General features: G+C 46.6%; 1 protein-coding gene across 2 annotated transcripts in view; it reads right to left on the bottom strand.

Annotated features, from left to right (window-relative positions):
- The window catches only part of shep (alan shepard), a 208,501-nt gene that overhangs the window by 66,396 nt on the left and 116,440 nt on the right, over positions 1–25,665 (bottom strand). For both annotated transcript variants that reach the window (XM_065437156.2, XM_065437155.2), the window contains exons 5-7: positions 10,723–10,820; positions 9,966–10,003; positions 1,645–1,822 (exon numbers count right to left, since the gene is read on the bottom strand). In XM_065437156.2, coding sequence (XP_065293228.1) covers positions 1,645–1,822; positions 9,966–10,003; positions 10,723–10,820 — 314 coding nt within the window. The remainder of the gene's footprint in view (positions 1–1,644; positions 1,823–9,965; positions 10,004–10,722; positions 10,821–25,665) is intronic.

Here is a 25,665-nt window from a genome sequence, read left to right as displayed (position 1 = left end):
TACGAAGGCAAGAAGCTGGTACGGTTTATGCGGATACCAAACACATTATGTTCAATGGCCGCTGAGTCAGGGATTTGACTTAACTACTTTTAAAATGAAACTATTGTTTAAACGGGTATGGTTTAACGAGGTTTTACTGTATAATGAAGTAATTTGCCGATCTTAGCGACTTCATTATTTGTATTTATTTCCTACTAAAATGTATGGGGATTGTACCAATTCTGACGAGAAGGCAAGAAAAAAAGCTGCATGGCCCCCTTCCCCTTGCACTCAGCAGCACAGTTTGTGCCATAGAGTTTCTAACTACATTACCTAGAGGGAAATCTGGCACTGCTGCGCTGTGGTATGCATGGGAATGCCGGTATATTGTGGATTCGGATTGGCATCGTTCTCGTAGAGACAGGACACCTTGAAGACGCGCTTGGCAAGTACCGTTCCGTCTGTCACAATGATTCATTTTCTACTAGAACAGCACGTGAAAAGCTGTTTTAGCTTTATTATTACGCGAAAGCATGTTTTGTTTAACTATGAGAACTTGTTATTGTGTGTACGACTACATGTTACGTAAAAAGTATCAGCAGGCCGCTAAAGTTGGAGGACGAACGACAAGGTTCGCGCTCGCTTTGAAACAGTTGGTCGTCAGTTCTTGCTTTTCTTCGCATGGTCATGCATTGTGGGTGAGTAAAGATGTAATATGCGTGAACGGAAATATTTTATGAAGATTTTACTTTGAGAACGCGTTATTTGCGTAGCCATATCCACGTTTTAGACGAAGCCTCTTACAACACCAGCCAACACGAGCCTCGCAGACACATATACCGTCATTCCCATGACGGCACGGTGCCCCCTTAAGAAACTCCCATAGACGGTGGCGCCAGATTACCCTCTAGGTGTTATAGTGAGAAACTCTATGGTTTGTGCGTAGAAATGGTGTACATGCCAATATTGACTATGTCTGGTGTTGCCAACGCATATTTATCAAGGTTTGACTGTAATACCAAAGGTTTCAGATGGGGGAAAATGGAGCACACAAATTCAGAGCATTGTTAAAGCAACAAAACAAATCACAGTGTACAATGAAATTTGCCAGACACTTGAGTCCAACGACAGTGCTGCCCTGCACATACTTCCCGGGGACAAATTGGGCCGGTCACTACCTGGTAAGCGACTGCTCTGCAATCAATCACATTTTTATGAAACAGCCTGTTTTGCATTTTCACAGCCTGGCTAGGAATAACATGACAACTGCAACTTACTGATCTGGATAGAGTATTCCCCCTCAAGGAGGTCTGGCACTCGAGATCAGCCTCTCACCTGGATACAAGGAGCTCCTCCGAGTGCCAGGACACATTGTTTCAGTTTAGTACCGTCTTCAGTTTTATTTCATTCCCGTTTTGCAGAAGCTGCCTGCCACACTCTTTTACTAATTTGCTAGGCTACATTTGACAACATCCAAGGTTTCTCAGATTGTTCAGGACCAGCCTTAACATGGCACATTTTCTCACCAAAAGTAGGGGCTTTAGAATAAGGAGTGTCGACCCTTGAGCCTTTGCAGAAGCCGGAACACATTGACTTGCCGTGCGTACCCCAGTGGACCCACAACCAGCGGTGCTGCCCGACCCAGGGTCGGCAGGATCAGCTCACCTGTGGGGTGGTGGCTAGGTGGGGTGCCTGCATTATGTACTGGGCCGGCTGCATCCATGCACCTCCATGCAGGGCGTAGGCAGTGGGTGTCGCGGCTGTTGAGTAGCCTCGCTGCTGCGCTGGCTGGTAGCCACCGAGTGCCGCTGCAGCTGCAGCTGGCACCAACTGCTGGCCCACTCTGCACGTGTTGCCACACGGACGCAGCCCACATGCTTGAACCGCGCAGCACATGCCCAAACGGTGCCTCCAGCCCACATTACCGTAATGACCCGACTGTATCGCGTCCCGTTTTCATTGTGCAACTTATTTCACCTTAAGGGCCCGAAGGCATTACATAACGGGGAGGGGTTCAGGGGTTAAAATCAACCATTTCCACAACACTAAAAGTATATATATATATATATATATATATATATATATATATATATATATATATTGCAACTTCGCAATTTTTGCAATCATAAAAAGAACAAAAATCCCAGAATTTATCCCTTCTCTATATGGTAAGTTATACAACTTGTGTGGTCCAAATGTGGTCCCGCTAAAGCTATATATATTCCAATGGGAAAAAACGCCCGAGTAATTCGAACATGCAAGCATTAGCGATGATTAATTTGACCATACTGCACCCCGACAGTGCTCTCAGCAGCGCGCCATATCACACGGCGCTGCCTCTGACCAACAGATCCACTGGCAGCCATGGCCACACCACAGCAATGCTAGATCTAGCTACTTTGACGTTCGTTACCAAACTTCTTGCTGTTCGTTGCCATGTTTCATTTTTTTTTTCATTAGAACAATTAGCCACTATTACTAATTGCAGCAACTTTTTCTTTGTAATCCTCGCCAAAGGCTTCTAAGCGTGGAGAGCATGACGTTCTATAATGCCATTTCCTGAGAGCCAGCTTCGCCCCAATACAGTAGTGTTAAGAGGTGAAGCATACCAAAAGTTACATGGGGCAATTGTCAACAGTCGTGGTATGTTTCCTTTAATTATACGCATGTGCACCCGCAGTCTCCTATCATAGTAAGAGCACCAATACGGCTAATAAGTGTGCTGGCAGGCCTTTAGAGCTATTTTGGATGTGCCTGTGGCAATTTGAGCCCTTGGGGGCAGTAAAAGGCATGCATTCATTTTTTCGGATCGCCTGATTTTTAAAACGTTTTTGTGGCCTTAGAGAGTCTGAAAAATCAGACATTGACTATAATTCATAAATACAAGTGAATAAATCTTTTGGAACTTCCCACTCATGTGTCAGATCAGTGCACATACACCACTGCAGGTAAGTCCTCCATTTAATTAGCTTCCTTTAATTCGAACTTGTTTTAAGCCGAACAAATCTTTTGGGCCCCTTCAAGTTTGAATTAGAGATTCGACTGCATTTTTTGTGACCCCATTCACATCCGGAAAAACCAGCTGGCAACTTTATTTCCATGGAAAAACTGAAGAGCTGAAGAACAACATTACGCACACATTCGATGCGGAGCGCGAGCCACTGACAAGCAGCTAGAGACCTAGGCCACATCTGCACGCACAGCTGCCGCCATGGCTTCTCTCCTTTTTTTTCTCTGTTCCTTGCTCATTTTCTCATTCGCTCCACGTCTCCTCAATTCTCCTCCATATTGCTCTTCTTCTTTCCTCAGCCAGGGCAAATCATTGAGGATTGTACTTGTTACCAGCCTGCACCAAGGATTTCCTGGCAGCCATATCGTAACCAGTACAGTCGACTCCCATGACAACAGACCCTGATATTCTGTCAAAAGACGCCCGTTTTATCTGAAGTCTGTAATATCCTAAACACCTCACTTTCGAAACATTGGAGACAATGTCTAAGAACATTACAGCAAAGAGCGACGAACATGTAAAATAAAAAAAAAAAGTCGCAGTTTTTTCGGAAAGGCAAAGCATCGCTTGCAATAGCAAATTAGTAGACAGCTATGTAAAGTATGGATAGCCGTTTTGTTATGCTCGATGGCTGTGGAAAGCCTATTAAAACGTTGGAGCGAGGAAGCGGGCCAGCAGCTGTGAGTAATTTGACCTTCGTGCTGTCTCTCGCTTCAACACGGAATAAACGAAAGCAGAGTGCATACAAAGCTACCGGCACTGGGCAGTACACTTTGTCCACATTCCAGATCGCTTTCAAGATACGGCGGCCGTGCCATAAGCCACAGCCCCCCCTCTCCCTTGCCTCCCCCGGTGGCTCGCACTCGTGTGCACGGTATTGTGCCGCGATTGTCGGCTGACTCTCGGAAGTCAGTTGTCAGCCTGTGTTGAACAGCAAAACCACATTTTATGCGCTCGATTTTCAAAAAAAATTCCTACTAATTTCGTCCACTGTAGCCGATGGCCCATTGTAGCGCGGTCCGTGAAAAGTGAACTTTACTTTGTTGCATTAATAAAACAGGTTGAACAAACAAGGTTGAAATATGGCCCATTATATCCGAGTCTGTTGTACATGGGTCTGTCGTAATGAGCGCAGACTGCATTTCACCTAGCACAGTTGCACTATAAGTGGTATGCATATACAGTCGAACCCGACTATACCGAACCCGTATACATCGAATTATTCTGTATATCGAACAATTTCTGAACACGGTATAGATACAAGTATACATAGCAAAAAATTACACTTACATCGAACAAAAATAGCAGCGACTCCCGATATATCGAACGACAAACAGTGCAAAAGTGCTCCTAGAAGTTGGCTTTCCCTCATCATGGCAAGAAAACCCGGCGGCGGGGCTCCATCCAACCGCTCTCCCTACCGTGACCGTGCTGCGTCGGGCGAGCCGTCAACACCCCCCCTTGCAAAAATGATCCTAGACCGCCCGCTGCCCTTGCTCAGACAGCCAATCTAGCATGACGATGGCCCTTGTGCCATCCGTGTACAAGTGGTTCATCCGAAATTGCTTCACACGTGCCAGCTTCCGTTTGCCCGGTGATGACTAAATTCTGGTGAGTGCGACGAAGCCATTACCAGTGTTGCCGAAGTTTGGAGCAAGCTGTCGGAATTTCCAGAAGCTGTTGACGAGTGAACGGTCGATGAGTTTGTAAGTGCAGATGATGGTGTGTGACCACAGGAGATCCCGAAAACGAAGACTACATTGCCGACATCGTACAGAGCACAAGTCAAAGTGGGCACAATTAGGAAAGCAACGGTGGTCCTTTGCCTACATCCTCCGAGGTTATTGGTGCACTCGCACTAGTCCGGTGCTTCTGCGCGAATGTGGAAGGTTGCGGCCACAGCTGCTCCGACTCCCTAGACAATGTGGAGAAGTGTGTGCATCGCAGGCAGCGAAATTGCCCAAACAGAAGTAAATACAGGACTATTTCATGCAAAACTAAGCTAGTTTCATCAATAAAGTGATTTTATAAATGGTATGTGCTTTTATGATGTCCAATTCTTTAGGAGGCTTATATCGAATTAAGCCCTATATCGAACTGATGGGCGTTTTTCTTTTTTGCAAGTTCGATATACTGTACACCAAGTTCCATGGGAAGGTAAACGAGGGGAAGAAAAGACTGTTATATCCAGTCCTGCTTTACAAGCACTTACATTATAAGGGGTCTGCACTGTACTGAGCCAAGCGAAACATGTGAATGTATACTGAAGCATATGAAAGTGCAAACAGTAAATTATATGCACTCCCCAGTACTAACTGTATACAGTCAAACCTCGATATATCGAACACGAATATATAGAATCATTGCATATATCGTACACTTTCTATATCACCTGGAAAATCACATGCATTTGTAATTTTTCATTTCGAACGGGGTCACACGTAATATGGGTATCTCAAACTCCGCCACGCCAGGCCACGTGCGCTCTGTTGACAGACGGCGAGCTTTCCTGCAATACCCTTGAAGATAACGGTGACGCAATGGCGTTCCCGACTGCTGCGCACTATAGCTGCACACATCGATCACGCCGAGGGTGTCATTTGAACGTAGTGGCGTACACATGTGGCGACTTGGCTAGTTCAACAACGTCAACGACACATTGCATTTGCCGCACTGACTCTTCCTCGGTGCCGCGCTCTGCGCCTGCCATGCTTTGCGAGAACTGGCGGTTTGCATCCGCAAAAATGAGCAACAGCGCGTGCTCACTGGGCTCATTCACAGAGGCCTTGGAAGTGCGGAGGTAATAGTGTTTCGATCTCCAGAGGTGCAAATGATTACGGTATCGCGGTGCAACTGAGCGTGGAATGCGGCTTTTGCGGCTGTTGGATCCATCCGGCCAGACAGAACCAGAGGCAGCTGTTGCCTTCTTTGAGCGCTCCCTGTCGCGCCATATGCTTTGTTATTGACAGTGTTTAAAAATGCTTCAATTGACAGACATGGAGATCGCAGCAAAAGTAGCGGCCATATGAAGACGCTGCCAAGGTTGATCCTGCAAACGCCGATGTTGCCCTACTCCCGAATTCAACTGAGGCTGTAGCTGCTTTGGACCTTCTACACTGGCACCGGTCTATCACTTGTGGATCGTTTAGACTATGTTGAGGACTCCTTGTTTAAGGGGGGACGCGGGTCTTTGGGATCGAGAAATCGCGAAAAAAATTGCTTTTTCAATTTTGTCATATTTGTTATTATCTGGGTCCCTTCCACCCATAGCCGAAGTTTTGGGCTTTTGAGACGCGTAGTTTTAAAGAAATTATCAAATAAACGAGCAAACTCGACATGGTTTTTCGCATAACATAGCAAAAAACGCCCACATTCGGCTATGCGGCTATCTTTGCCTCGTTTGAAAGAGCGATCCTTCAGCCCTTTTTCCCGCCGCAGATGAGCCTCATGCGTCGCGTCATTGCAGACAAAAGCGCAAAAAAGTAAAAAATGAATTCGAGCCCCGTCATTGGCTGCTTGTGATCATGTGACGATCATGTGGCTTCTCAATGCTTTTCATTGGCCCACGCAGCGCCTGCGAAGTTCAGCCGCACGCCTGCCCGCATATCGTTCGCGCATGCCGCCATTTTGAGAGCGGATAAAAACGCGGGTGAACTTGGGATATGCTGCCGTATCTGAGGTACAGCACCGTCTACAAGTTCGGGAAAAAGCACAGGAAATGTGTTAAAAGGCTAGCGGAGTCCTTCGTTTCGCCGACGATAACATAGGGCAACGGAAAGCGAATCGGAAAGCGAATCAGTGGAGGCATCAACGGCCAGCTCAACGACGTCAAGCGAATCCGAAATACCCGCTGTCGGCTCCCTTGGAAGTGGCGGCCAGGAACAGCGACGAAGAATTGAAGCAATGTTCCTCAGTCAGCCAAGATACATTGGGCAACAGCGTGCTATTGGAAGACAAACTGGCGTACGAGACGGCGACGTCGGGCGAGTCCGCGATACCCGCTGCCTTGGAAGTGGCGGCCAGGAACAGCGATGGAGATTTGACACAACGTTCCTCAGCAAGGACGATCGCGATCAGCTCAGACAAAAGGCAGACACAAAAACTGCAGACACTCGCAACAACGCGCTATGCCACAGGCCCGTCGACATCGATATTGTCAATGAACTGCTTCGCAAGACTGTGCCAGAAGTGCGGAGGTAATAGTGTTTCGATCTCCAGAGGTGCAAATGATTATGGTATCGCGGTGCAACTGAGCGTGGAATGCGACTTTTGCGGCTGTTGGATCCATCCGGCCAGACAGAACCAGAGGCAGCTGTTGCCCTCTTTGAGCGCTCCCTGTTGCGCCATATGCTTTGCCACACCACAAGGCTTTGTGATAGAGACAGCCGGTATTTCCACGCATGTGAAGAGGCCAAGGATGGTTACATAAATGTAGAGAAGGAAGACTGCATTAACCATGTTCAGAAGCGGATGGGCACTGCTCTTCGCAAGCTCATCCACAAGCACAAAACAGAGCATGGTGTGAGTATGAGTGGTAAAGGTCGATTGACAGGTGACCGGATTACAAAGCTCACCAATTATTACGGCTGGGCACTGAAGTCTAACGTGGGCAACATAGATGGTATGCACACAGCGGTAACGGCAACCTATCATCACATAGGTTCGACTGATCGACACCCAAATCACAGCCTGTGCCCAAGTGGGGCCAACGCATGGTGCAAACAGAATGCTACTACTGCTAGAGGAGAACCACTTCCAAAGCGCCGCAGCTTGCCAGAGCATGTTAGTAAGGCACTCCTGCCTGTCTATGAATGACTTGCTGACAAAAAACTCTTGCAGCGCCGCCGCAGAGGGAAGACAAAAAATGGAAACGAATCACTGCATTCTGTGATCTGGTCCCTCATGCCAAAGACCAAACATGCCTCCCAATTTGCAGTAGAAACTGTGGTTGCAGAAGCAGTAATGAGGTACAATGCCCGGATGAAAGAAGCCTCGTCTCGTATTCTACGAGAAATGAAAGTACAACAAAGCAACAAGGGCATTCAAAGAGCGGAAGAGAAAGACGATCGCTGTCTCAATAGTGCAGAGTGAAAGCGGCGACACCATGAAAAACCATGCACCAATTATTCACCTGGGGCATATTAATGTGTTAGCTGTTAAATACAGCTATTTTATTGGTTGCACAACTCTTGAAAAACAATGCCTAGCATCTTTTGTGATTTCCTCAGTTTCTATTTTTCAGCCTGTACACAATCTTCAGATAAGTTTTCTCAGCTTCCACAAGTCCAATTTTATACATTCATCTTTCATTTGAAACCTTAGGGCTCAGTAAGTGCCGTAGAGCTACCAAATGATGCAAGGTAAAGCTATAAATTAAAATAAGTGGCAATGTTTATCTAAGTAATTATGCCTCTACTGCTAACATGAAGTTCAAATGCTCACAGCTTTTGTTCTGGAGAAGCTAAAATGACAAAACTTGTCTTACGGCACTCCTTGATTAGTGTGGCTTGTAATGGTAAAGAGTACAACAAAAAATATGCAGTACATTTTTTTAGAAACACAACAAAACATTTTTAACAAAATGTGTCTGCTAAGAAAGAATAGTATGAAATACATTAAAATAAGCTTTATATTTAAGACCTGTACATAAAACTACATAAACCTAGAAATTTTCATCATTCTAGCTCAAATATTAAAGAAAATAATTAAAAACCCCACATATCCCCTTAAGAACGTAGCTGCCAATAAGAAGCAGACTACACTGCTGCAGTATTGAAGCTTTAAGTGAGTATTTACTGCGCCACGATTGGGGGACGATCGGGGATGGTTGTTCGGAGTGCGCATTCGGTTGCGCCGCATGCGATTGGCCTAGGCCATACCGACTTCGCGCAGCCGACGAAGTCGATGCGGCCTACGCTGATTGTGTGCAAAGCCAACTCAGTCTAGGCCGGCTGAGCTGGCCTAGACTACGCCGGCTTCGCGCAGCCTAGGCAGCGCAACCGAACGTGCACAACAAACAATGATCCCCGATCGCGCCCTTGGTTCATTGATTGATTTCTTATGTGATTTTGTGTATTGAATTCTGGTTATATGGAACTATTTCGTGATCACTGCACTGTTCGATATACCGCGGTTCGACTGTATTCTCGTGTTGGGGCCACAATATTTTGTTGTTTCTAGTTTACAGAAGAATTCCTGGGTGTGTTAGGGACATCAAGGAAAACAAACAAAAATAAATTTGCCCGTGCTTTGAGAAACTGATCGAGCATGCCAATGTATGCGACAAACTGCAAAGGTCTTATTTTAGGTTCATTGGCTGCCCCATTCATCACAGCTGACATTTAACCACAGAGCTGGTGGAATCTGGTCCACTGTAAATGCAGTTACAAGACAATGTCTTCAGACACCAAACCTCGTGTAAGGTTGTGCAATGAAGAAATTACTGTGGTTTTTATACAGACATGAATGGAGCGTTAAAAAGCACCTGCTTAGATTTCAGGTGGTACGGTAGTGACAAAGATTGACTGCAAAACGTACAGGCTCACAAATTAGCGCTACATTTAGGTGCAGCATATATCAAAGTTGTGTGCTTTAGGTCTCCCAATGGATGCAGTTTACAGAATTGTAACTTTTCTCTTCATTGCTGAACTACATAGTTGTCAATGTGATGTTTTTTTTTGTGTGTGTGTGTGTATTTCTAACTTTTCTTTTTATGGCCAGAACAAAAAATCTACTGACAGTACATAATTTTACTTTTTCTTTTAACTGCAATAAGGCTCCTCCTAACAGGTTCAGTGTGTACCAAGAAAAACAAGTCCTCTGTTCCTACATGTTTAGATGGGAGCTCCGATGGCTAAAGCAACACAAATCAAGTTAAAGTTACGCACAAGCCTGCCACTAGCCACTGCATGAGGTGGCCGGAACACTAGGGGCCCACTTGGAAGCCTCAAAGTGATAAACCAGCACCACTACTCACCCATTCTGCGAGAGTGTCCCTTGCTCGTACGGAAGTCCCTGCACGAAGAAAAGGCGGTCTGAAAACGCATGTGCCTGGGGAACTCTGGCATCTTGGTTGCCTCCTCAGGCAGTGCTTGTGCTGGCCTTGCCCTGCTCATAACCCTGCCTGTAACCAACCATCCAGCCAGCCAACCAACCAACCAAGTTCTATATTCACATCAGCACACTGCCCTCCATGCAGCATCAGAACCTTTTCGACACTGCAAGGAAACCTTCACTTTCAATCGTATAGAAGCAAGGTGACAACTCCAAGCAGCAGCGTTTTATCACCAGTGGCGCTCCGCACGTTTTTGTTTTTTTCCCGTGAGACCCTGCTTTGACATGGCCACAGCTCTTTGAGGTCAGATTCCTTTAGGATGTCTCCCACTCCATACGTTCGAAGTACCCGTGTGTCACAGGTATTAGTCTTCTGCTAAATGTTTCCAGTCATTCGTTACAAATGCAATGTTTTTTTGCTTGCACTCCACTTACACTCTTCCCCGTGCCTCACACATTTCACCAGCAGCGTGTCCTCACCCTCAGCATATTCATCTCACAAGTATACTATGTTACATCATGCATGTGTACCACATATGTGCACACTTCGGCTCATCCCTGTACAACAGTTTGTTATCTAATGGTAAAAAAACAACGGGTTCCTCAACAACTCACCGATATCTCAGAGAAATCACACATCCAATAACAGCCACTGCTTCCAGCACAAAACAAGCGCTCACCTCTCCGTCACGCCACATGCGATGTTCATGGTTCTTGTACAGTGTGCGCTTTTTGTTCCCACCATCTGCAAATTTCACCAGTAGTGGCTCCTTGGACCCTACACAGAACACAGACACAATACTAGTCAGCTGTGCCTAAACCAAACATCCAGTGGAAAGTAAGGTCAAATGAGTTTCACAAGTGTATTGAGCAGTATTTCTCAAGTGAGATTTTTTTCAAGATTTAGTGCAAAAAGAAGAAACAGACAGGAAACCTGCCCATGTATCTGTTCTAAAATGCGCCAGCAACCAGTGGTGTATGGCAGCAACAATGTTGGTAGCAACATCTTGCGACGTGAAGTTTAACCGGAAAGCACACAAAGCTGACACTGCAGTGACCTACTATATTCTACTGACGTGCTGCTACCAAAGGGGGATGCGGGGTCAATTCACTCATTAGAAAGTTTGTTTTTTACACTTTTTAGTAATGAGAGGTATTGAAAAACATCCAAGAAATAAAAAGAAAACAAAGGCACATCTTTGGCCACGGTGAGTCCAGATGGCCTGTGAAATCAAAACTCAAGTTTGGATTGGTGGAAACACAAATTGTGACATTCAATTTTTTCTAGCCCGTGGGATTTTTGTGCCAAGCCTTGTTTTCGTTATGGTCGAAGCTGGTCAGCTCCAGGTTTCTGTGCTAGCTAGTTCACGGTGATGGGGCAGATGGTGGTGGACTATGCCTGCCACCAAGTCTCTTGACACAACATAACTTTGAGATGAAAAAGAAAAAGCACCGCAAAATAGAAACAATAGGCAATATGCAAAACCTGCAGGTGTGCTTCTCCACACACATTCTTTGATGCAACCAAGACGACGCACCTTGGGCTCAAATCGTAGTTGAAGTATCAACATGTGGGTCAGTGACATCCCTTTTGCCATCGTCCTCTCCTCACACTATCCCAAGGTTTCAAAACGTGTCTCAGCTATAACAGCACTGCTAGCAGGAACGAGGCCATCCTGCTTACAGACTTTCACATATTGTCTATTGCCACTCAGCAACATGGAGTTGAAGGAGGGAGCCTAATCTATGCAGCAGGGGCATTCGTTTGAGCACCGTTTGCCCAAAGATTAAAATGGCATGTTTTGAAATCTTTTGAATTTATTTTTTTTTTTAGTTTGCCCTTTTCCAGCAATTCGCCCTTTTTGGAAAACTATAGTTTCAAAACTGCAATGATGACAACTGTTTGCAAGATTGTTATTAGCTTGAAAATTTGTGAGGGACAAGACAAATGGACATCTTGAATTCCTAAACTGATTCTATCAAGAGAAAATATATATGTCTGTGGATCACAGTAACAACAAAATAAAGTTTTTAAGTGATGGGGTTTCTATGAAAATACGTATAAAATTGCAAGCGGCTGCCACCATCCTGTAATGTCCACAAGATATTTATTCAGGCAAATTTTATCTATCTTTATAATATGTACAATGATAGTTTTCTTAAAGTGGCACACTGAATAGCTCGATGGAACATTCATAACTTTTTTTTTCTATTTGTGCTAGAGCAATGAAGTTTCCAACATGTTCTAATGACAACAAAGCAAAGCATCCTGCCAAATTTTCGTTAAATGACTTTGCATTCTTGTGCTCCCTCCCCCCCCCCCCCCTTAAAGCCCCTCACCAGGTCCTACTGCAAATTTTATAAAAATTGTTTTATTATTGGAGGAGATGAACGGAACTGAACTGCCTGTTATAACACCAACACGAGGCGAGCACGACTGCCCACAGAGATGCCCTTGTCCCTCTGCCTCCGCAAGCGACATTCCTTCCTCGCCCGCTCCTTTGCTGGAGCCGAGGGACTGCACTGGGTCTACATGGCGAGCACCGCCTCCTTTTTGCTTTCTTCTCTTCCTTTTTTTTTTGCTGTGCGGTGCATTTTCAGTGGTGGCACTGCGCTTGCTGCATTAGACAATTCACCAAAGTAATGTGTCATGGTGAGGGGGTCGCTAGGACTGCATTTTATGTCATGGCGTTTGTGCGTGTTACTTCAACTCTGGCTGGGAGCAGCATATTGCAGTGATGCTACTGGCCCATGCTATTTCAGGGGAGCTTTTGGAGCAGCGAAAAATGCATTTCAGAGCAGTAAAATGGCCTTTCGGAGCAGGTTTATGAAAGCGAGTGCAAACTATTTTATATGGCATTTTTACAGTGGGCAATACATGTGAAAGCAGCGAGTAGTTACCGGTTCATAAATTCAATCTAAACACTGAATATAACCACCATCAACCCCCCCCCCCCTCCATCGCAGTCCTTACTTTTGACTGCAGTGAAGCGGTGGTGTCCCAAGATATGCTTAAAATGCACATCACTGGCTTAAAAAGGCACGGAAACACTAGGACATGCCACACCTAGAATTCGGAATCATACTGAAAACCTTCAGCATGATCTTGCACCTATAAACGTATCATTTAAGATGAGCATTCTTTGAAAAAAGGCACCACCAGCAGTATGAAAAATTTACTTAATGTCCTAGTGCTGTGATTCACTGACAACTATCTACATGATATAAAACGATCGTCGACACTGCCGGAGCAGTTCGGTTGCGCTCGTCGTGAGCGTCGCACACCATTGCAAAGTGCAGATATACATGCGTTACCTTTGACTGTGCAAACGTAACCCTGTCAGACCAGGCTGTGATCAGCAAATTTAGTTTCGAGCTTTCTGCTTACATGTGAGCTTTCGCCATTCCGTCCAGTGAGAGCAAAAAACAAACTTTGTGAAAGCATTTGTGGTAGTTGCCGGCATGTCACTTGCGGATTCAATTTCGACTTCCGGCCACCAGTCTAGCCCGTGATCTCACGCCCAATCACTGAGGCGGTTTACTGGTCTGAACATACTGGAGGCCATCTTGCCGTGATGACCTGCCCACAACCACCATGCCAGCTGGCAGTAAATTTTTATCACGGTCGCACGACACAGCAAGGCTTAACGAGCAGCACTTAGTATCCCAATGATGAAAGCTGCTGTTTCGTGCCGAGTGGACCAATATTTTCATAGTGACTGTACACCATTCTTACGCCATGAAATCGCCACGACAACAAAAGTGGGGGATAGGCGACAAATTGAATAGTGGAAAAATTGTTCACGGCCACCATTTCAACACCAATGTGCGCATTCTGATTGAAAAATGGAGCGAGACACCATACAGTTTCCAAAACTTTGGTCACTATTCTACATTGGTCATACAGGAGAGGAGCGCAGGGTCTGATGAGGTGCTAGCGCGATCGCTCGCTGCTGCCTCAAAAGCGAGGTGGTCCTGTCGCCTAAGCAACACGCATGCGTCAGCGTGGAAGGTATGGAATACAGACAGCAACCCATGGATAAAAACAGCAGCACGATCCAGGCTTAGTTGGAGAGGCTTGATTATGTCCACAGTGGAGCTAATACAGCTGCTGGTCCAGGCCACGCCACTTCAAACTGTGCAGTAATGCGACACTTGAGGGCTTAGTTCCATTTTTGAAAGCTCGAGCAACCCTTATGGTGTAGAGTGGCCGCACATTTCTCATATTTCGCCAAAATGTAGCAGGAAGTAAAACAGTTTGCCTCTCGGGGGAGTTCGGTGCAAATGGTGCAGCAGTAGCATCACTGGCTTCAAGAGGGGAGTCACGCACAATGCTTGATTTGAAATTTCAGCTGTTATCCCGGTACGCAGCACAGTACTACTTTGCAGGCACAGTCGTCAGCACGTGAAGCATGTGCTGCACTTGTCTGCTTAAACTGGCCGAACCTGGTGAGGGGCCCTTGAAATGGACACCGAGGGCAAACATTGAGTCAAGCCGTGAAGTGATAGATTAACCGTTTAATACTTGAATCTAGTTTTAATATGCCATCAGTGCCAATAAAGATGCTGTAGTGCCATCTCATAGCTAGAAGTCAAAACACATTCGTGACCTCCGAGATGTGGGCTCAAAATCCGAGTCTTTCTACTGCTTAATACTTAGTGTTAAATCAGACAAAGCGCAGGCTCGTTACAGCACTTATTTCTTGCTGTCGCAGAGCAGAGCAAGCAGCAAATTCAAACTGAAGCGTGCGCACAATGGCTGCTGTCCCGTTCTTTTGCAATTACGTGCTAACAGGCAGGCCACTGCACTTACTTTCAGGCGAGATGCGAGATTTCTGCATGTAGCAGAAAATGCAACCTCCATGGGATGCTGTCCGCTGTGTCTTCACATGGTCTCTGGCTATGCCGCCACGTTTTATGCAAAAAAACAGTAGCGCCAGCTGCCAAGTGCCATTTTACTCGGCGAAAGCGGTAAAGGGCAGTGATGGCATATGAAACGTAATACCTTCTCGTTCGTGGTGGGCAATTTGAATAGCACTGGAAGAATGTTTACCCTTCAGACGCAATATTCACTTAGTGTGTTTTTGGCACAATACATGCACTGCAGGGTTTTTGGAATGGTGCTTAAACATTCCCTACATTCACATACTTTTTGCCTTTACTATCCCTTTAAATGTCGATATTAGTGACATAATTGTTAACATGCAGCTCTTTCATGATTTTCCCTTTAGAAGAACATTCGCACAATAGAAAACTTTTTCAAACACATTGTGGTTCGACAAAACATCAGAAGGCGATGCTACCAGCTTTTCTATTTCCATCCATGGCTTCTGGTAAACTGGTAAACAGCCAACGATAACAAGTTTGCGGATAAGCTACAACTCTCCAACGTCAATTGCACTGTTTGTAAATGGCCCGAGAGAACACGAAAAACTAAATGTAGACACTGAGAGCCTTGTGATACCTTGTCTCCTCTTTGTCCTTTGGCATCACTTGGAAGACAAGATAGACCAACTAGACCAACAAAGTTTTGGTCAACAGCATATGCACATGTCAGTGCCTTTGATGCCACAAAGTATCGGCCAAGTTTTTAGCAGTTTTTCATTATTACATGCTTCCGAAGAACAAGTTATTCATCAAATCCGGTATAGGAGTATACGAAAAAAAAATTATGTTGCTGGAACAGTGAATGAAATTTGAAATGAAACATGTAACAAAGTTCTTCACTGCACATACAACTTTGCTATGTGGAGGCTTGACTACACTAGTGTGCACTATCTATTTTTCCTTATTTTTCACTTCGTATTACGGGGGAGCCCCTGCGGATGGGCTAGATGCCAGCCAGAAGAGCTATACCCAAAATTAAAAGAAAGATAAATGTAGTTCTTGGAGGAAAAAAAGTGTTTTATGGACTTCAGAGGCCCTGACAAGGCATTTTCAAGGACTAAAAGTAACACTGTTTGAGAGTTTAAAACAACACTGTCCTCAACAATGTGAAAGTTTTTTGTTACTGCACACAAATAAAAAAGGCTTAGCAACCAGACGACCACCAACACCTACAATATACTAACCAGACTGAACTTGCTTTGACTTGTGAATTGCACAAAATTTGTGACCAAATACCTAAAGAATTCAATGATATCAGCCATTAATTACAATAGTATTTCTTAGCATTGCATGAAATTTGAGTTTTCAAATCTTTGAAAGTGGTGTTTCTGTTTTCAAGGGCCTGCAGTAGCTCAACAGGCCTTTGAAGCCACAACTAAACGTGGGATGTACACCGCGGCTAAGCTCGGTCTGGTACACAGGGGCCACATTTGCAATATTTAAGGGACCACTGAGGAGAAGCATCAAATACATCTAGACTGATAAGTATTTATTGAAATCTTCGTTAATTTTTCAATAGGTTGGTTATTGAAACAGAAAACAACAGTCAAAGTTACATCCCCCCCCCCCCTTTTTCTAATTTCGTGCCAAAACCCCAATGCCGGAATTATATATTTGGTATTAGGGCCTCGCTAGCTTAGTACAAGTTATCAAAACTAGCCATGTTGAACCGATGGCTCCTTTAGAACACACCACAGTATATTTTTACTGATAAATATTACGCAGGCATTACCTAGTCACCTTACATTTGTTGTGTACTTGTTTCATTCACCTTCTGCATGATCTACCCTCGCCTAGCCAGTTCTCTCACAATTGCTCGCCTACACTCAAAATAAATATCCTACTGTATGTAGCACAAAACTATCTAAGCATCTTGGTTATTTATTATTATTTATTTATTTGTTGATTTACTAGTTAGGTTCAACAACATAGACGAGCGCACGCCAAGTTTCGCCCGAGACGCCAGCGCTCGTTTCTCCCCTGGCGGCACGGTTTCCAATCCCCCGGGGGTTTGCTTCCGCCGGTTCCCTTCGCTCGCGCTGAGCCAGAGGAGGCCAGGCTGAGCGCGCGCTGCACGCGAGAAGGCTTTCTCGCGTGGCACGCGAGAAGGTGTAGGTTTCCGTCGCCGCTTCCCTTCGCGGTCGCGCCCGCGTTCAGTTCGCGCTGCGCGCGAAACGTCTCTTGTTTGCGACGGCGCCTCTTCGGATGACCGGAAATTATTATTGTGTTGTTAACTGTCACGACAGCAATGTAAACATGAAAAGGTTGATGCCACCAGTGAAATTATACCGATTCACAAGAAAATGGTACGAAAGAAGCAGACGACAGACATGGATTACTGCGGTGCGCCGAGCGAAGTAAACATCTGGCAAACGAAGCGAGATCGTTTATTGATCACTCCTGAGTGTATGACGGTTTCTATATCTAACCCACGTGAAATTAATAATTACTCGGTACATAATCCTTTTATTCATACAAAAACTTTAAGTTAAAAGAGTGCTTGTCCTGTCTTCTTTCTCGTGTTTCGTTTGTGTGTGCGCTGTCTAAGAATGGAAACCACGTCTGTTGTATGCGCTAGCAGTGGCCGAAGTTCACGCGTGCCGAGAAATTGAATATGTGCATGATGCATTGAACATGACCGGAGTTCATTCCCGCTTCACCATCGCACCGATCGATCGGGTTACTGGACGATACACACCCGCGTCTTGGTCGCGCCGGCATTGCTGAAGCAGGAATGATTAATAATACTTTCAACTTCCGTCTCTTGAGTACTGTTAAAAAATGACCAAGCTGTCTACATTGCTGCCTCTATTCCATATTGTAGGGGACGTACTAGTTAAAGTTGTGTGCGCATGTCGTACTTGTGCTATGCAGCGATATATCTTGTTTATTTCCGCACAGTGTCGATAGAAGTCCGTTGTCGCCATCAGAGACAACACGGATTTGTAGCAAACATAATGTGAGAAACTGCAAAAATGACTTTAGCTCGTAGGTGCCGTATGTATGTGCCGCATCGTATGTGCTGACGATTTTTCCGGCGGCACATACGATGTCGTTTCCAATTACCTGCTCAGCGTCCCTTACATGGTTAAGCAGACGCTGCCCTTTCGCCGCATTGCAGCCATATAAAAATAATCGTCAAGCGTACCGATCTTCTTAAAGGCAAATATAGCGTGTGCAGTTTGTTTCACACTAAGGGGAAAACTCGGAATGTATTGCATCGCGATGCGGCAAGCAATGGAGTCGTGCGGCGGCAGCAGCTCGAGCAGGCGCACACGCTTGAGGGGCGGTGTCGTGATCTGCGTCGTCTGCTACGGCGGCGCGCGCTGGCCGCATTTTCGGGAAGCGTGGTACTGTCAGGGGCAGTGCACCGATTTCATCGGTACTGCGGGAACTGAGCTGATATTCTTTACTAAACGTTGTGCGTCGCCACACTCTGATCCTTCATTGGCGCTAATGGAGTTCCACAAGCTTCTTTTGACAACATGGTTCATTTGTTCTTTCGAAGGGCCGGAGTACTGAGCGTGCGCACGTATATTTCTTCACTGTGTGTGCTACCGTAATGAGCAGCGACAAAACGCACCAAGATGTGCGCGCAACGTGCTCAGTCTTTGTTTGACTCGAAAGGAAAACAAAGCACTCAACAATGGGAGTCGAACACGGTGAAACAAACGGACACGATTAAATGAACGTTTTAGGTTCAGACAATGAGCTGGAAGTGATTTTTCTCGATAATCATTCGCTACACCAGACAGACCCTGCCCGCCGGTGGGGAATTGGACACGTCACGCTCGGAACTTCAGTTAGTATCTCGTCATGTCCCCAGCGGCAGCGATGACAGCGCTCATCCTGGAAGGCAGTGAAGTGTAGAATGACTTGATCAGGGATGTGTTCATTCGCTGCACGTCTCAGTCACTGACGATGGTGGATCGAAGCCTATCCTCGGGCGACTGATAGAGGGGATGTTGCGCCAGCGATACTTTCAACGAGCCCCAGACATTTTAAATGATGTTGGCGCCCGGGGATTGAGGCGGCCGCTCCAAGAGAGTGACTGCGCGCTCTTCTAGCAGTTCTTGCACAGCACGAGCAGTGTGGATCGGCGTCCTATCGCGTTAGAATATATAGTCGCCTTCCAGAAACGGGCCGTCAAGAATGTATGGAATCAGTACGTCGTCTATGACTGCCATGCAGCGATGAACTTACATTCGAGGCGTATCAGTGGGCGTCGCGCAACGCTTAGCAAAGAATACCGGCTCCTTTCACGCAGTAACGATGTGATCAGCGCCCTGCACCTGACAGTAGAACGTTTCTCGACAATGCGGCCAGCGTGCGCCGCCGTAGCAGACGACGCCGTTCAAGATCCCGCCCCTCGAGCATCTGCGCGAGCTGCTGCGCTTCGAGTTTTCCCCTAAATGTGAGAGAGACTGTACACCGCCCTTCGAAGGAAATGTCCACGCGCACACACCGCGCGCGGCGCGAAACGTGCCCAAACACGAGCAGTGCAGGAGGCAATCAAGGCGGCGCGAACGAGAGATGGGAGAGGGGTATCACCGGCTAATAGAATTTTGCTCCGCATGCGGCGCTCTCAACGCCGGCGCAGCAGCGCCGCTCTCGGTGCCGTTCTTGTCTATAAACCAACACAGGTGCTGTGAGGAACACTTCAGTGGAAGGATTAAAGGCAGACGCTCTTCTGGTAACCACTCCCATTATTGATAAGACCAACTGGTCGAAATCTATACTGAATATAGAATTTAATCCCCTATTTATCCCTTATTTTCTTATATGTTCTAACTTTCTTAATATGTGGCAAATTGGGTGTGTTCGTACACAACTGAAAAGGTAAAAAAAAGGACATGGACGGAGCACTCAGCAGCCTTGTCACCTCCATCTCTGATTTTTTTTTTTTTTCGCCGCTAACTTTTCTCGATACCTTGTATGCGTATCTTTTTGTGCTCCCCGAAAGGGGAAAAAGTAGGGTCTCTTGTGCATGGCTCGCTCTTCATACCAGGCCTAGTAGTTATGAAAAGCCAATATTGCTGCTTAAAGACAACAAAATGCAAATAAAGTCAACAAATTATTTCATTTTAACTTTCCTTATTTATGTAAAAGAATTATTCTTAGCTATTATTATCAAGAGCTATGATAACAGTGGTATTCGGCAGCGCACATGATCAAATTGTTGCAAATCAAAACATGATCTAGATAATTACATCTTACAGATGCTTGTGCATGCAAAATTTCGGCTCAGATTTAGTCACATTGGGCATAAAAATATTTTTGCTGGAGCAGTAAAAACAGCCCAGAATTGAATAAAAGATAAAAAACGAAACAGGAAGTGACCACAAGACCAATTTCCACTAACTTCGGCAAGAATCCACAGCAGTCTTTCCTGAAGAGGTATACAACGTGAAAGTTTTCCTGCTGCACAAGTGGCGCCACCCTCGGAACCGGTTCACAAGGAGGGCTCCATGACAATTGGAGCACCCTAACTATATGTCGGAGTCACTACATGTATGACACCCTCAAAACACCCTCAAGCTCTCCTTTTGAAGTTCATTTCCCTTTTTCGCTCAATGAGAAATTCAATGTCCTCTCACTCAGCCAATTGGAACTGTCGCACAGTCCACAAAATCCCACCCATGGGCACAGCTCCACTGTACTCTGCCTCTGGTGTCCAACCTTCGGCCTGCCCTCAATGCAATAAAGAGGTAATTGCATGTGAAACACGGGTCGACAATGTTCCCACAGAAGTCATCAGTGTTGGCTCTTTGCAGAAATTACTAGGCTCTCCGTAACGGCCAGCTTGTAGCAACTTCAGGATTCTACAGTCGCTACCGCTTCCAAAGAATGTGATGGAAGCTTCTTTTTCTGTCCGTCAATAGCCGGTGCCAGGCCGTCAGTCTGCGCACGGGCGCTGGTGCTTTGCAAAAACAAAAAAATATATACACAGTCGCCGACCGATCTTCCGGACTCCAAAAATTCGGACATGCCCGATTATTCGGTCAGCTTCGCGGCACCGCCATTCTCCCCATAGACTATAATATATAACAACTGCCGAAAGTTCGGACACCTTGCAACCTCTCGTCTGATTTTTCGGACACTTCTTTAGCCAACTCGGTCGAGAGCACCACCGACTCTGACAGGTGCATGGTTCGACTTGCTGAACGCCATTTTTGTTTTGAACGGAGCTTCCTTGCTGCCCCACGAAGTGGCGCTACTGAAAATCCCCGCTCATCATCCTCGTTTCTGCCTGGTTAGACACATAGAGTTTCCTACAAAAATTACTAGAGGGAACTCTGGCGGTGCAGTCGTTGTCCTACCATGGGAATGATGGGAAGTACATGAATTTGTCTGATCTTCGTGCTTATGGATTCAGGCGTTCTTGTGGCTTTGTATATTACGCTATATAAATCTTATTTTCGTATATTTCAGCGCAATTTATATTCTTCGAAGTGCAGAAGACGCCGGGAACGCGTACAATTGCTATTAATTGCAACGATTGAGCTTGTCTATGTGCCCAAATCGAAACGCACCAAGCGTCTCAAAGCACTGGCATGACCGCGATAAATTCATAAGTGCGTTTCATTCGCTTGTCGATACATGCATCCGCGGCTTAATGGTTTCAATATCAGGCTTCTGTACTAGAGTCCCCGTGTTTGAAACCTGCCGTCGGGCAATTTTAATGATGTTTATTTAATTATTTATTACACTATAAACTGTTGAAAATGAGTTTACAAAGTGACAAAGCCGTTTGAAGCCAAAAAGGACGAAGTTTAGGCAAATCCATGTACTTCCCATAATTCCCATGCTAGGACAACCGCTTCCATTGTAGCTCACGTAGACACTAGCGCCAGAGTTCCCTCTAATAATTTTATAGGCAACTCTATGGTTAGATAGAGCGGCTCTGCAGCAGTTCCGGTTTCAGCTTAGTAAGCCATGTCAAGACAATCCAGCAGCTGATTTGTTTCTTCGCGCAAGACGCTGCGAGCAGGCCGCGTTTTTCGTTTGTGCGACTGGTGTCGGCACGGTGGTGTTTGCGTTGTGTGCTGTGTCGAGGTTTCGGTGATCCAACGCGGCGTACGGAAACATCGCGTCAAGTGTCTAATGGCGGCGACAGTGCCTGCGCAGACTGCGCTGGGGAATGCCGGCAAGCGGGTGCTGGGAGGCCTAAGATTTGTCGCCTTCCGATGTGCTCCCTACTGACACGGAAAATGTTCTGCCGAGACCTGCACAGTGGTTGCATTGCGATTCCGGACACCGTCTCATTTGACAGTTTCATAGGTGCTCACACTGCTGTATTGACATGCGCAGAACTCGACGACGGCAAGATCATTCGTCAGGTTTCTGCTGCACCGCCAGACGATGACACTGAGTTGGGATGACGCTGCCGTCGGATGCGGAGCGTGTACAAGCAGTGACTGTGCTTTCAGCTGCCAATAGTGATCGTACGACCCTCTCCGAGATTCAGGCTTATCTGATTGCGCGTAAATGGAACAGCGTGCAACGGCGCATTCACGATTTCTTCCAAGCCTACTGCCGAGCCCGAATAAGTGCGTGGAAATAAAGGATTTCATTTTTTTTTCTTATTCTGCTTGTTCGGACACCTGTTTATTCGGACATTTTCGCAGTCCCCGTGAGGTCCGAATAAACGGTCGGCGACTGTATACAAATATCCATGCCATTTAGATATGCACATGGCCAATCTGGCCACATGGCTGCGGTTACTGGCACAAGTCTGGCTGAATATTTCACTGCATACTTTGTGAATAATGGCGTACCTGATTGTAACAGAAAACTTTGCAACGAATCACATATGCCATTCTTGGAACATAGCATTAGTGCCAGCTTGTTTTTACCGGCAACAGATGAAGGGGAAATCTTCAGAACCTTCATGATGCATTGTGTACAATGGGCCAAAATTCAGATGTTCCAAACACTTTTCCGCGTCTCGCCAGGTGATACGAACTTCGGTACCGCGAATGTCGAGCCGCCACCAGCGCAGCGTGCGCCAGTGCCAGTAGGGGATTCCGCAGCAGCAGGGAGGCTGACGAGGCAAGCGAAGCTTTCTCTCTCTCTCTCTACTTTTTGGGGGCAGCCTCCTCGCCTTTTTCTTTTTACTTTATTGTTGCCCGAGGCTAGCGCCACTGCTTATTGGTCCGTTCGCACTGTGAACCAGCCAACCCAACCAGTCAGGCGCGATTTGTATGCTACACATTTCTCGCGGCCCTGCACACATGTTCCGCCGGTCTTTCCGCTACAGCCAGCGCGCAGCCGAAACTATGCATGCTCGCACTATTCTGCGGTGTGCTGTGACATCTGAGACTGTGCGTGAGAACACTACAGCCAGGTTCTTCAGCTTCGAAAATTCTCTGCTGGCCGACCTCGCAGAAAAGAAGACTCAGAAGGGCATACACGACTTCTTTCCATGTAAATAAATGTTTTTTTTTTTTTTTTGTGTGTGTGTGTGTGTGTGCGTGTCTTATGGTTTCGGGATGGATTTCACTCGTTTTTTGGTGATACGAAATTTCGGGCGATACGAATATTTTCACCTCCCCTTGAGATTCATATCACCGAGATTCTACTGTACATCCATTACTTCTGTGCTAAAGTATATATTCAATCTTGCACTAGAAACTGCACTTTTCATGAAGAAATGAAAGCAAAGATTTCTATAATACATAAAGGGGTGACAAGCAGATCTTAAAAAACTGCAGATCTATTTCTGTTTTCCCGGTTTCTTCAAAAGGCTTAGAAAAAATTATTTGCACTTGTATAACAAGTTTTTTTTTTTTTATAGCAAACATATTGCTACGGAACAGCCACCACAGTGTGGCTGCACTGAGGAGGACGAGGACAACGTGTGCCGGCTTGATATAGCGTAGCCATTTTGGCCTCTGTTAGCTTCCTTGTAAATAAATTGTAAATAGCATTCAGCTTCAGCTACACGTAACATTAATTTGGTGGAGGCGGATGTTCCCCGTACCCGTCACAGAGCTTCGCAAGGGTCGCAACGGCGACAATGCAACTTCGGCTCCTGCTGGCAGCACTTCATCTACGCAAGTGTCCGACGACCATGTTCGACCGTGTATGCCTAGGCCGGGCCTGTAGCCCCGACCTACGTCGCCGTTTCCCCACCTCGGGATCCTGGTGTTTTCAACGGAGTCGGCAGTCCTGATGTTGACGACTGGCTCCGCTTATACGAACATGTCAGCACCAGTCACAGGTGGGATCCGACTATTATGCTTGCCAATGCTTTCTACCTCGACGGAGCTCCTCTGGCGTGGTTCCAGACTCACGAAGAGGAGATTTCAAGCTGGGATCTCTTCAAAGACAAGCTCCGCGACCGTTTTGGCAATCCGTTTGGTCGTCGAGTCAATGCCAAGAAAGCCCTTGCCACACGTGTACAGACGTCGACTGAGACCTACATGTCGCACATTCTCGACGTCTTGGCCCTTTGTGCCAAGGCTGACCCAAACATGTCTGAGGACGATAAAATTAACCACGTCCTCAAAGGCATTGCTGACAACGCCTTCAATTTACTGGTGTTTACAAACGTCACCAGCATCGATACCATCCTCAAGGAGTGCCCCTGTCTCGAGCATGCTAAAAGCCGCCGGGTATCCCAGCACATCACGTGACTTCCCAACAAAGCCGCTACGTCGTCCTGTGACGACGTCTTCCACCAGCCGTCGCAATGTGACAACTTGACCCGCATCATTCGTCGTGAGGTCGAAGCGGCACAACCAGCAGCCCCTTCATTCCCGTTACCTGATCATTCTCCGGTGACAATCTCCTTGATCCAGGCCGTCGTCCGTCAAGAGTTGTCCAACGTCGGCCTGCAATCCATTCGTTCCGTACACTCAGAACCTCTTTCTCCACGCCCGTCCCCACTTCACTCTTCTTACTCCTTTTACGGACAACACAACCCCTCCGAATGACGAGCCGTGGACGACAAGCCGATCTGTTTTAGCTGCCGACGCATTGGACATGTCGCTCACCCCTGCCGCAGCCGCTGGACTTCTCCAACGTGCTATTCTCCTGATTACCACCCTCGTCCCTCTAGCGCGTCTTTTTCCTTCACTCCTGCTATGCCCGCCCCATCATCTGACCCTGCGACACCTTTGAAACGACCCCGCTACTCCCGCTCGCCTTCTCCCTCCCGGCGCCAATCTCGCTCGCCCCCGTCACGCCGCGCTCCTTCTCCGACCTACTCGCCGCACCCCCGACCGGAAAACTAGATAGCACAGCTTCTGGAGGTGAAGCTGCATTGACGACATTAGCACGAAATCCTCGCTTCACCTTACCCACGAAAAATAATCTTTCGGACGTTCTCGTCGACAATGTTCCTGTGTGCGCGTTGATAGACACTGGGGCGCATGTGTCAATTATGAGTGCTGCCCCTCGCCGTCGGCTTAAGAAAGTCCCGACGCCTGCCCTGAACCAAGTTGTACAAGTCACCGACAGAGGGACTGTCGCTATTGATGGAATGTGTTGTGCCCGACTCACCATTGCTGAGAGACACACCGTCGTTCCCTTCATCATCATCGAGCATTGCCCTCATGAAATCATTCTCGGCCTGGATTTTCTTGCCAATCATTCTGCCCTCATTGACTGTTCGGCCGGCTCACTTCGCCTTGACTTGCCTCTTCTTGCCGACCCTGTGGACCCACCTCCAAGCCATTTGAGCTGCACGGATTTCATTCGCCTACCGCCTCACTCTGTGACACACGTCGACT

This window comes from Dermacentor albipictus, chromosome 1 (genome assembly GCF_038994185.2).
Source record: "Dermacentor albipictus isolate Rhodes 1998 colony chromosome 1, USDA_Dalb.pri_finalv2, whole genome shotgun sequence".
Classification (NCBI taxonomy): domain Eukaryota; kingdom Metazoa; phylum Arthropoda; class Arachnida; order Ixodida; family Ixodidae; genus Dermacentor; species Dermacentor albipictus.
The sequence above is the reverse complement of the archived record's forward strand: the minus strand, read 5'-3'. Positions and strand labels throughout refer to the sequence as shown.